This window comes from Lytechinus variegatus, chromosome 13 (assembly GCF_018143015.1).
Source record: "Lytechinus variegatus isolate NC3 chromosome 13, Lvar_3.0, whole genome shotgun sequence".
NCBI classification, from domain to species: Eukaryota; Metazoa; Echinodermata; class Echinoidea; order Temnopleuroida; family Toxopneustidae; genus Lytechinus; species Lytechinus variegatus.
Window position 1 is genome coordinate 25,831,183 of NC_054752.1, and position 12,026 is coordinate 25,843,208.

At 36.2% G+C, this 12,026-nt stretch overlaps 2 protein-coding genes across 2 annotated transcripts; both read left to right on the plus strand.

Moving 5' to 3' along the window:
• Nucleotides 1–3,817: 3,817 nt before the first annotated feature.
• On the plus strand, nucleotides 3,818–5,876 carry LOC121426782 (beta-1,3-galactosyltransferase 5-like). Its single transcript, XM_041623180.1, has one exon. The coding sequence runs from the start codon at nucleotides 4,233–4,235 to the stop codon at nucleotides 5,271–5,273; it is 1,041 nt and encodes a 346-aa protein (XP_041479114.1). The 5' UTR covers nucleotides 3,818–4,232; the 3' UTR covers nucleotides 5,274–5,876.
• Nucleotides 5,877–7,091: 1,215 nt separating this feature from the next.
• LOC121425986 (beta-1,3-galactosyltransferase 5-like) lies at nucleotides 7,092–8,166 on the plus strand. The gene has a single exon (XM_041622114.1). It carries the CDS (start codon nucleotides 7,092–7,094, stop codon nucleotides 8,151–8,153), a length of 1,062 nt encoding a protein of 353 aa, XP_041478048.1. The 3' UTR covers nucleotides 8,154–8,166.
• The last annotated feature ends 3,860 nt before the right edge of the window (nucleotides 8,167–12,026 follow it).

A 12,026-nucleotide genomic window follows, 5' to 3' on the forward strand; every position in this document is an offset into this window, starting at 1 on the left:
ACAAGCGACTGACTGGAATACTCCCCAGGGAGTGGAGGATGTGCATATATTGTGTGTGGGAATGACTGATTGAATCCGATGTCCGGGGTAATAATATATCTGTAAAGCGCTTTAATAGACACGTCGTTCTGATGGATTAAACGCTATATAAAAGTGGATTATTATTATTATTACTAAAATGGCTATTATTGCCTATAAACTGACATAAGTCTGTTTAAAATTCGCCTGGGGTATATGATTGTCTTGTCAACCCTTGGTTTAAAAGCTCAAGTAATACATTAGGATAAGTTACAAGGGCAATCAATGGTTTCAAGGGTTAAATGATACTTTTGGATTAGTTACAATGGTATGAAGCTGTGCATTTTGCCTATTATTCAAAGATGGCTTTGAAAAACGATTCTAAAAAGATTTTCATTACTCAAACATAGGCATAGTTAGGTGAACAACATCTACACTATTGTGGTTTGAAGGATAAAATAATTAATCGAGACAAATATAAAGGATGGTCAGTTTTCCTTTTCGTCGTAAAAAGTCCAAGACGACTTCTAAATTTGCGTAAAAATTAATGCTTTCCCACAACCATAGGATAGTCCTAAGCACTAAAATGTTGTGTCTTGAAATACTAATCAGTGAATTATGGTACTTTTTAGGTGAAAGTGTACCTCATTTCGTTTTTCGGATGTTTACTTATTGTTGCACCTTAATCTGTCAGTAACTCTTGTAAAACATATATTTATGAGCCTTAAAAACATAGCTTAGACACAGAAATAGTGGCACTAGGTGGGATATGAAGTATTGCCATTTTTGTTTCAATGGTGGCCAATTGTAATGCATTTTTTTTAGCGTTCTTCATTTTTTTACGTAATGGACAGCAGCTTATCCCTGTAATTCGTCTTCACCTATATTATTTGACCCTTGAAATCATAAGACACAAATATGTCTCTAGGTAGATAATGTATGCACTTTGTAGCCAAATTTTTAACTAATAACAACCATTTTTAAGCCATCATGATTTTTTTTGTCAAACTGCAACCACTGGTAAACCTTGAAATTTTTCCAATGCAATTTTCCCCCTTGGAACCATGATTTGTTATATGTTTTATTTTTTTTCGGCAGAACCCAAAGTTATTTCTACCAAGTAGATATTACATGAATTTAAACCATTTCAAAGTTACGACGTCCATTGTAGAAGGCATTTTGGAAAATCTCTGACACACTCACTGACTATCTTGTAAACATTTCCTAATTTTTTTATTTGCCTCGAAAACTTTTTGACGATTTTTATTTTGATGATTTACTTTAATGTTTTTGAGTTGATGTTACGACGACTGCGGTTATGGACGCTATATGTTGGATTTCCAGGTAACCTGGATGACCTTTTGTAACTATAACCTGTCTCAATAGACTTTGTTTAACCCCAAGTTTTATGAAATAGACATCTATACCCTAAAAGTTATGAAATTTCAAAAACTTAACCTCGGTTAAGAGTTGATGTTGACTTCGCTGCCGCCATGGTCATCGCCGCCGTCGGAAAGGCGACGTCCATGTTTTGCTTCTGCTATGCAGGCGAGGAAAAATGGCGGACACGTTAAGGATATCACTATGTGAGTATGCCAGCTTTGCCCCCAAGTTATCAAACAATATTCATCAATCAGCAATTGTGAATCATGGCAGCCATTTTAGAATTAAAGATGGCTGAAGAATCAGTTGGACGCATTTTTTTTGCAACCAAGGCCAGGGAATCAATAATAAGGCATAGACCCCAATTTTTGAAATATAATCACCCATACAAACCGTTTGATATGGAAAACTGCATTCAAAAGGCCGCCATTTTGTTTTTTGCCGATTTGAGGATGATAACGTCAGAATCAAGTTTGGCAAACATCATTTTTGGATTCAGCACCCCTGAATTACCTTAAAACAATCGATAAATCAGCATTAACACAAAATGCCTAAAGCACTTTTTCTGAGCACATATTTTTACCTGACTATAAACACATTTATAATGTTACCATACGGCCTATAACAATCGCTTGCAGAAAACATGTTACTTAGCAACTGGTACTTATCATGCGCGGGTATAAGTCATGTTCCTGGGTTAATGTGCGGATTGATGTATTAGTGCTTAAATACAAAAGATGTGATGGCTCATAGAAATTATAATCATAAAACACCCTATAAGTATTGGTTACTGAGCTTTGATGCTCATTGGGTGTAACATTGGAAACATTCATCACATACGGAATCTATCGGCCAAAACTAAATTTTGAGCTCTTCTGAGTAAATTGTAATGATCAGGGGCCTGTTGCATAAAACTTTTTACCTGAGAAAACTCTGGTAAAAACTGAAAACTAAGGTTAGTCTGATTTCTGCCATTGACTTTAACACATGGCAAAAACTCTGGTAAAAACAACCTGAGTTTTCTCAGGTAAAAAGTTTTATGCAACGGACCCCTGAACTTTGATAAACAATAGTTTTTGCTTTCGAAAAGAGTCCCTTAGCAAACATTGCTATGATTAAATTGATCAGAACTGGTTTGATACAAAGAAATAAGCTTTTGGTTAAAATTTATTTGACATATTTGTTTGTGAATTGCTTGTGAAAATGCTCCTCAAGCCCAATAAACCTCAGTTACTAAAGTAAATATTTTACATAATAGCCGTTTGGGAAACTCACGCTGGCACCCCTGTTAGAAATGTATGAAATAACTTAGGGGCCTACTCTATCTTTGTGGCAATTCCATTTTCTGAATTTTTTTTTGTCACCAATCACCTAGACTAAAAATCTCACAGCACATACCTTTGAAGTAAATACATTGATATCTATAAAAAACAAATGCTTACAATTCTATACAATGATATTCGAAAATCAGTACAGTTGTTGGCTAATGTTCCATTAGCATATTTCTATCCGATGATTTAACAATGTAGCTGTGTTATACTGTGATGACAGCTTGAAACATTCCTGAAAATTAAAAAATGACATTTATTTTTAACGAATACAGTGATAGGAAGTTAGGAATTCTTGCGCAAAAGATCCTTTCATGACTTTTTAAAATTTTAAGTTGCAAAAAAGAATATATTGGCTTATCAGTGAAATCATTATGTAGGATAACTTTGAATTGTGAATTTCAATTATAATTATTACGATAGAGCACGTATTGATAGAGCTAGATTTTTTTGGGTCTTTATCACGGTCGAGTTAATGCCCCTCTATATTCTCATAGGCATGTACTTTGGCATTCAACTCTATATTTGAAGACAAGGACAGCATCACTCAAGCCATACATTTTTAATGAAATTAACAATACATTCTCTCGCATAATATTAATCAAAACTCATGATTTCGTGAGTTGGAAGGCCTAACATAATATCCAGAGTCCAGCCTATCCATCTTCCTTCTCTTATGGAAATTGATGCTGTTACGTGCGTCCACGAGCGCGTTGTCTACCAAGACTTGACGAGCGTATATGACAAAAAAAATTAAAAAAACGTGTGCTTTTATTCATCGTCCCTAAGCAAACAATAGTGCATATTCGGCGAGTGAGGATGGTCGCTTTATCGTGTTTATGCATCCCTTTTAATTAACTGGTATCGGTTCGATCAACGCCAGCTTATGATTGCATCGGAAAATCCCGACAGAACCAACAGAACTGAAGTTCTTTTTGCCGTTTTTTAACATCGATCGGCTTATTTGAAGGGTGTAAATTCGCTTCTGGATCATATTTTGAATACTCATTTGGCTCTGATCTGGTGTAAAAAATTGTCATCACTAAGAAAGGACTGAAAGAACGAACGTTGCTATATTCGCAATACTACATTAGCTGATGATATTTCCGTAATACTATAGTATTCCGTAATACTAAATTAAACTCGTTTTGGATCCTATTTTGGAAACACATTTGGCTCTGATATGCCAGAAAATAGAATCCCGTCACCACTAAGAAAGAATTATCATTACTGTATTTCCTTTTGAACAGAATCGGTTTTTAAAGAGTATATACATAATCAGTTAAACTCGTTTTTGATCACCTTTTGGAAACACATTTTGCTCTTGTTTTCCGGCGAAAATAAGTCCCGTCAACACGACGAAAAAACTGAAAAAGCCAATGTTATTATTTTCAGTACTGCATCAGCTGCTAGTCGCCTCGTTTTGGATCATAATTCTATGGAAACTGGTATAACTTTCATCTGGAAAAATAGCTCTCACGATACCAAGATAAATGATTAAACATGTCTCGTGCACGAACCATAATTTGTCTCGTTTTCTTGGGCATTTTCTACGTAATTTATCAAGTTGGCTCTCCCGCGCTTTTTAGCAAGATAGTCCGGATGGAACAGAGAATTCTGAACATGTCTACCATGTCTACTGTAGCGAGGCATGTGCAATCCTTAAGTAAACTCCATCGAAGCAAAGCTGGTCATTTCAAGAACGATACGAATGCACACGAATACAAGTATATCCACAACCCATCTTACACCTGCTACGAAAGAGATGGATCGAAAATGAAGGTCCATGTGCTTTTCTTTTCTCCTACAGCAACATATCATTTTAAGAGACGTCAAGCGATTCGAGAAACGTATGGTAATTCAAGCCACTGGGAGTCTTTGGGTGAACAGGGAACGATGCGCACTGTCTTCCTTTTAGGGTCTACGTCAAACGATACTCTACAAAGTTATATTGATTACGAAGCCATTCGCCATGGGGACATTGTCCAGGAGAACTTTCATGACAGCTACCTTAACCTGACATTAAAGACAACGATGGGTTTGAAATGGGTTACCAATTTCTGCCGACATGCTCAATATGCCATTAAAATTGACGATGACACCATGATGAACCAACGTCGTTTCTTTAACAAAATGTTGACCAAGCCACCATTGACCAACTATGCAGCCGGGAAAACGTGGGTTGGGGCAGTGGTAAAACGGGACAGAAAAAACAAATTCTACCTATCGAAGGAGGAATATCCTTTTCCTCATTATCCGCCATATTTGGATGGACCGGTCTATATATTATCTACGGATGTGGTCCAAAGGGCCTTCAATGTTGCCTTAACCATGCCCATCTTCAAGTGGGAGGATGTCTACCTAGGGATGTGCCTCAAGGAAGTTGGAGTTCCACTTCGGGACATTAAGAATTTTCGATTAATGCAATTTACCGGAGGGAGTATGAAACGTCGTGTGCAAGAAGTGAACTCCTATGCTTTTATATCAGGCTTGAATGTTACCGAAATGATATGGGTTTGGAACCAAGGTCGTATAGGCAATTAGTCACTGATTAAATTGCAGACAGAGACTGCATATCTCTGCTAAAGAATACGAAATCCTATAATTCAAAACTAGGAAATATCAAACCTCATTATTTCTTCAAGCCATTTCGATAAGTTTTCGAATGCCAGCCTGTTGAAGTCCATTCTTGCGGAATTCAGCTTATTATTTTAGGGTGGAGTACAGTAGACATATCTCTTTCAATGTTACAATGGGTCTAGGGCGGGACAGACTCGAGAAAGCAATTTTTCAGAAGTAACAAGGGTCATCGTCTTTTCATGAAGGTGACTTGGTCGTATTTTGCGAATGAATCATTGTTATTTAAAGAGAATGCTGCCAAATCGATTTTTATGAATTAATAAGCCATTTCGTAATTATAAGGTTGATTTTTTAGTATATTAAGTGTTATGTCTACTTGCCTGGTATAACATTTTTTGCGATATTCAACTCTTATAAATGTACCACTACATAGTCCAGGTGACGCGACTTGTAGGTTACGTTCATTAAATTTGTTGTAATTTTCTTTACATTGCCGGCCTTAATTCAATTCAATTCAATTATGGTTTATGTCGTATAAAAACAACACATGTTACACAGCCAGACGGCTGAAATAACAATAAAACGTTCACAAGTCATGGATAAAAGCAAACACAATTTAAAATGTACATAGATAATGAATAGATTTAAAAGAGCAAATGTACATAAAATTCATAAAAATATACTAAAATAGAACAGAAAAAGAATTACAATATCAAAAAGTGATGAATATTAGACAATTACAAATTCAAATATCAATTGGATTGAAATGGAAACTAAAACAATGGCAAAAATTTGAGTTGATTTCAAGGGTATGAAAATAAAAATGTATTTAGAATTTAGTGAATCAATGAAATATGGTATTGCACTTTTTCTAAAACGATCTGTTTTGCATTTAAAAAAAATGCAAAAAAAGTAATTAAAGTAATTGGTTATCATTTGACCCGTTGTCAAATACCAAACATGACTGAACCCTTTGGTATTATTATAATTATGGTATATCAAGCTTATTGTTATCAAGCATATCTATAAAATAACACACATGAGGGTGTGTGTTTTAGGAAACAATTTTCCGGTGTACGGTCAATGACCTTGATCTGCTCATGCGCAAATTTCCATCATGAAATTGCTTTAAACATTAACAGTTTGATGAGAAAATTTTATAAAAATGAACAGCGAACGTTTTCCGAGATTCGATTTTCTGATGCAGAAGGAGATGGTGTTACGCATTCTTTAATGTAATATAGGTGCGCTTTGAGCACCTAACAAGGTGGATATGTGCGCAATATAAATACCCTATATTATTATTATTATTAATACAACCAGCTGGTTAACTGATGTAGATTAGCGCATACTTTATCGTCGGTGTCGAGCACGGAATCCACGAAAAGCAGCTTGATCTCACCTCTTCCTTACACATCCCTGTACTAACCAAGTTAAAATTTCTGTCTCATTTTGCGGCACGGGAAGAGCAGTGGACCTGATAGAAGAGCGCCATCACATTCAAGTTGGCCACAATACAGAGCGTTGAAATGAGAAACCCTAAAATGTGTGTTATTTCTCACTTATTAGCTGGTGTATAGTGAGCTATTCAGTCAGTTGTTGCAATTTCGTAATACAAATCAGACAAAATAAGTATTCATTGGATCCAAATTTGGAATCCTCTTTTTAAAAGGAAGGCATTTAAGGAAATATCCCATCTAAAGTTAACACGTTTCTGGTATTTTGCGAATCGTCTTCGATATTTCTCCAGAACTCTTTTAAGAAAGCAACGGGTGATTTATTATGTCTCGAAGATGCAAGCGGATCCTCTTCTATACTTTTGTTTTCTTAAGCATTTTAATTGTAGTTCAACTTCATTCTGTGTTTCTTTCCACATTGTTTTGCGAGATCGTAGGAATAAATGTACAAAAAGGAGTAATTATTTCAAACATTTCTTCGGTTGGAAGGAATAATCAGTTACCAGCTTCAAGGAGAATACACAACGGAAGTGAAACCGGTAATTTCAAGAACGCGACAACTGGACACGACTACAGGTATATCAAAAACCCATCTTACACCTGCTATGAAAGAGATGGATCTAAAATGAAGGTCCATGTGCTTTTCTATTCTCCTACAGCAGCAGATCATTTTCAGACACGGCAAGCGATTCGTGAGACTTACGGTAATTCAAGCCACTGGGAGTCTTTGGGTGAACAGGGAACGATGCGCACTGTCTTCCTTCTAGGATCTACGTCAAATGATACTCTACAAAGTTATATTGATTACGAAGCCATTCGCCATGGGGATATTGTCCAGGAGAACTTTCTTGATAGCTACCTTAACCTGACGTTAAAGACAACAATGGGTTTAAAATGGGTTAACAATTTCTGCAAGCATGCTCAATTTGCTGTGAAGATTGATGATGACACCATGATGAACCAGCGGCATTTTCTCGACAAAGTGCTGGGAAATTCTTCTTACACCAACTATGCTGCTGGAAAAAAATGGATCGGGGCAACTTCGTCTCGGAATAGAACACAAAAATTCTACATTTCGAAGGAGGAATATCCTTTTCCAACTTATCCGCCATATTTGGATGGGCCGGTCTATATCTTGTCTACGGATGTGGTCCAGAAAGTCTACAAAGCTGCCTTAACCACGCCTACCTTCAAGTGGGAAGACGTCTTCCTTGGGATGTGCCTGAAGAAGGTTGGAGTTCCTCTTAGAAACATTGAAGACTTTCAGCTCTTCCAATTCAGCGAAGACGATCTGAAACGTCGTGTCGAAGAAGTGAATTCGTATGTTTTTATATCAAGCTTGAACGTAAGTGAAATGATCTGGGTGTGGAACACGGGCCTTGTTTAGAATCACAGATGCCATATACATGTAATTAAGGACCAGTGTCCATAACCCATTCATCCCTTAAAAGGGGGAAAGGTAGAGGAAAAATGAAGGAGGGGAATAATTGGAGAGTAAAAAAAACAAAAAACTTTCTGTCCTTACATTCAACTATTACATAGATGAATTCGATTCTGTTTGGACTGTATTTATTGTTTAAAGTGATTGTTTAACATTGGTTTGACTTTAAAAAAATCTGAGCTAGAAGGTCACACTTGTCACCTGTGTCTGTGATATGTTACAAAAATGAAGCCCAGAAAAAATTGCATTCGAAAATAATTATTTAGTGCTACAAAAATTGAAATATAGTGACTGGAAACACCATCTTAATTGGCCCAAACACTTATGTGTACTATTTAGGCGTCTATAAGACACCTATTTACAAAATCAGGATTTGCCTTGAAGTTTTAACTTTTCATTCTCAATAATGGCTGTTTTCAGGGTTTATTAGTTCTAATACATGCACTTGTACACATGTTTGATCTTGGTTTGAGAATTTTTTAAATCGGCTGCTCACAAAGTTAAACAATACCTTTAACATGAAAGGGTCTAGGCACGGAAACTATCATATACTAGTCACGTGACGTTGTACACCAAAATAATGAAATTTTCTGCCTGCTCGATCTGAGAGTTTAAGAGAAAAAATGAAATGTAGCTATTAGACCTGCCACATTCTATTATACTACTATTCAACTACCAAAGTCACTCATCCATTTTCCAATTTTGCCAATTTATGGGAAAATCTGTCAATTTGGAGCCCCTGAAGAGGTAAGGGGTCGATCCGCTGATAGACGAAACCTATTCATCTTTAAGTGGTTTCAAATAATACAAATAACTTAACCATATAGTAGTAATTCCTTTTGCCTGAATGGGGGGGGGGGGGTCAAAAACTGCGATTGTTTGAATAAAGAGGGAAAATAGGCAAATGGGGAGAAGGGAGACTTCGGGAACTCCTGAGGGGTAGACTTTGCTGAGCCAGCACCTCTTTATCTGTCTGATAGAGGATTTTTTTTTGTCTTAATCTCCATGTGGTTACGAAACAATGCAAGATGTTTGCTATATAGCAAAAACAACGTTTGGCCTCAATAGGGGCTCCAAATTGGCAGATGTCCCCCATGGATTATAAATAGGGGTATAGGCTTTGCTGAGCCAGTATTTCTTTATATGTAGCTGATAGAGGAAAATCTAATTTTTGTTTATCTTCAAGTGGTTACGAAACAATGAAAGTGGTTTGCTATATCATAAAAACATTTTTGCGTCAATGAGGGCTCCGAATTGGTAGATTTTTCCATAAAAAGGCAAAATATGGAAAAGGGGTGGGTGACTTCGGCAAACCCCTGAGGGGTAGGATTTGCTCTGCCATCACTTCTTTATATGTTCTTTATATGGATTGAGAACAGCCTACTTTTTGGCCTTCTAAGTGATTTCAAGACAAAAAAAAATTCTGTAGCAAAACACCACTTTGTCATGTTTGGGGCTCCAAAAAGCAGGATATTCTAATAAGTAAGCTACGGATAAGGGGGTAACTTTGACATGCTATTGCGAGACTATGGTTTAATGTTCTTGAACGTAATTGCATGCAGAGCAATTCATCCTTCAATTTTTCAAAGAGATTTCATGCTAGGTGGTGAAAGCGCAATTAGTGTTTTCATTTTGCAATTTTGGCCACTTTCTTTAAAAACGAGATAGGATACGGTCCTGCTTGACTACCACAATACTAGTAGTCTGTAAATACAAGTATGTCTTCTTCATTTTTATCATTATTTTAATCGAATAATCGAATTAATCATTTGTTATTCATTAATTAATTTATTTGTTCATTCATCTGTCTAATGAAATTATGGAATATATTCAACTTGATGATAATTCATTGATGTGCAAGACAAACTTGGTTGTTGTATCTCCTCATATTTTTCAGACGCTTCTGATGAAGTCTTAAATAAAAGACGAAAGCTTAAGCAAATAATGGTGTCCTGCGTCATCTTTTGAGTTGGCCTCATCTCATTATGTTTCATATTTACACCTCAAGAGCGCTTGGTAAAAGTAAGCTTGTCATCACAACACATATATATATATATATATATATATATATACAATACACATGACGCAGAACACATATATATATTAATACATGTACAGTTGAGGCCAGAAGTTTATATACACCCAGGAAATTCAAAGAAAAGATGGCACGTGCGAAATATCATACAATTGACTGTATCTTATAAAATATTTGTGATATCATGACGAATTTGATATCAAACAAATGGGTATTTCACGCCCCTTCATTGTTCATCTCAATGTTTTATCATCTGGAGCTGAAAAATATTTAGGTGTAATTGGGGTGTAATTTTCTCCCGAAAAATCTTCATATATTACACAATTTTTTTAGAAATAAAACCTTGAAAAAAAAATTTCATATTTGTGCTATATACTTAAAATAAACATTTAAAATTGCACTTTTTTGTTCAGTGGTGACATATCAATAGAAAATAAAGTATAATCCCTGATTTGACATTTATATAATTCTATGAAACGATGTTTGTAAATTTCATGACAACATAATACATTTGGCGCGAATATATTACTATATAATAATGATGCATGAGATTTGTATAGCGCACTTTCCATTTTGATTAGATGCTAAAGGCGTTTCAGAGCAGAACAACAAAAACCATTTGCATATAATACATGTCTGAGCAATAAGTCAATGTCTATCAAAAAAACACTTATGCAGGTATGTTTTCAAGTTGCCCTTGAAGGCTGTCACTGAAATCTTGGAATTGACACTCTGTGTGAGAGAATTCCACAGGCTAGGCCCTGCATGAGCAAAGGCCCGTTCCCCGCATGATTTCTTAGCTACTGGAATTCGTAAGAGATTATATTATGAGTATCGTTAGTTTCTTGAGGGTTGGTAATTATGCATGAAAGGCCTATTGCAACGAGGGAAGTTCCATTCACTACATGAAAAATCAAAAGAATGTTATGTTATACCGAGGTTATTTTACCTGACTGCTAAGAAAGCACGAATGCCTGTGAGCAAGCAACCAGGGGACCAACGACTTAAGGCCCTCTCCGCGGGACCTGGTAATGAGGATAAATGCTACAACTTCTGAAGGTTTCCATGGCGAAGAAGAATAGTGTAGTAGGTTTCACGGTACACCATGTATCTCTCTTGGGCAAATGCCCTACCAAAGGGCACTAGCGCACCATTTGGGAATCGAACCCGGGTCACCGACATCCGAAACCATGCTCTACCGACTGAGCTATCGCGCCTAAGACTATACGTTCCTTCAGGGGCAACCATGCAGTGAAGAGTTTTCAATAGAGGTGATGTGGCTGTGCTTGCAAGATAGAATTATAATACGCGCATCTGCATTTTGCAACCTTTGCAATTTCCCACAAGTTCAGAATCTGGTAAGTTGTAAAGGAGGCTATTACCAAAATCGAATCGTGAAGAAGGCCAAGGGTGAGGACAAAACATGGCAAAACTTCAATCTCATTTATGGGTTCACAAATGTGAAATAGCCTTCCTGATGAAGTAAAACGGTTTAAATCTGTAAATTCCTTCCGCAGAGCACTTAAAAACATTTTCTTACAAGAATATTCATGAGTTCCTCTTAAATCTGTAAATTCCTTCCACAGATCACTTAAGAACATTTTCTTACAAGAATATTCATGAGTTCCTCTTAAATCTGTAAATTCCTTCCGCAGAGCACTTAAAAACATTTTCTTACAAGAATATTCATGAGTTCCTCAATCATTTGTGAATATTGTATGTTTATCATTCATTTGTATGCAATTCTTGCTTTTACCCTATTGTGCTAGACCTATTCATTTGTT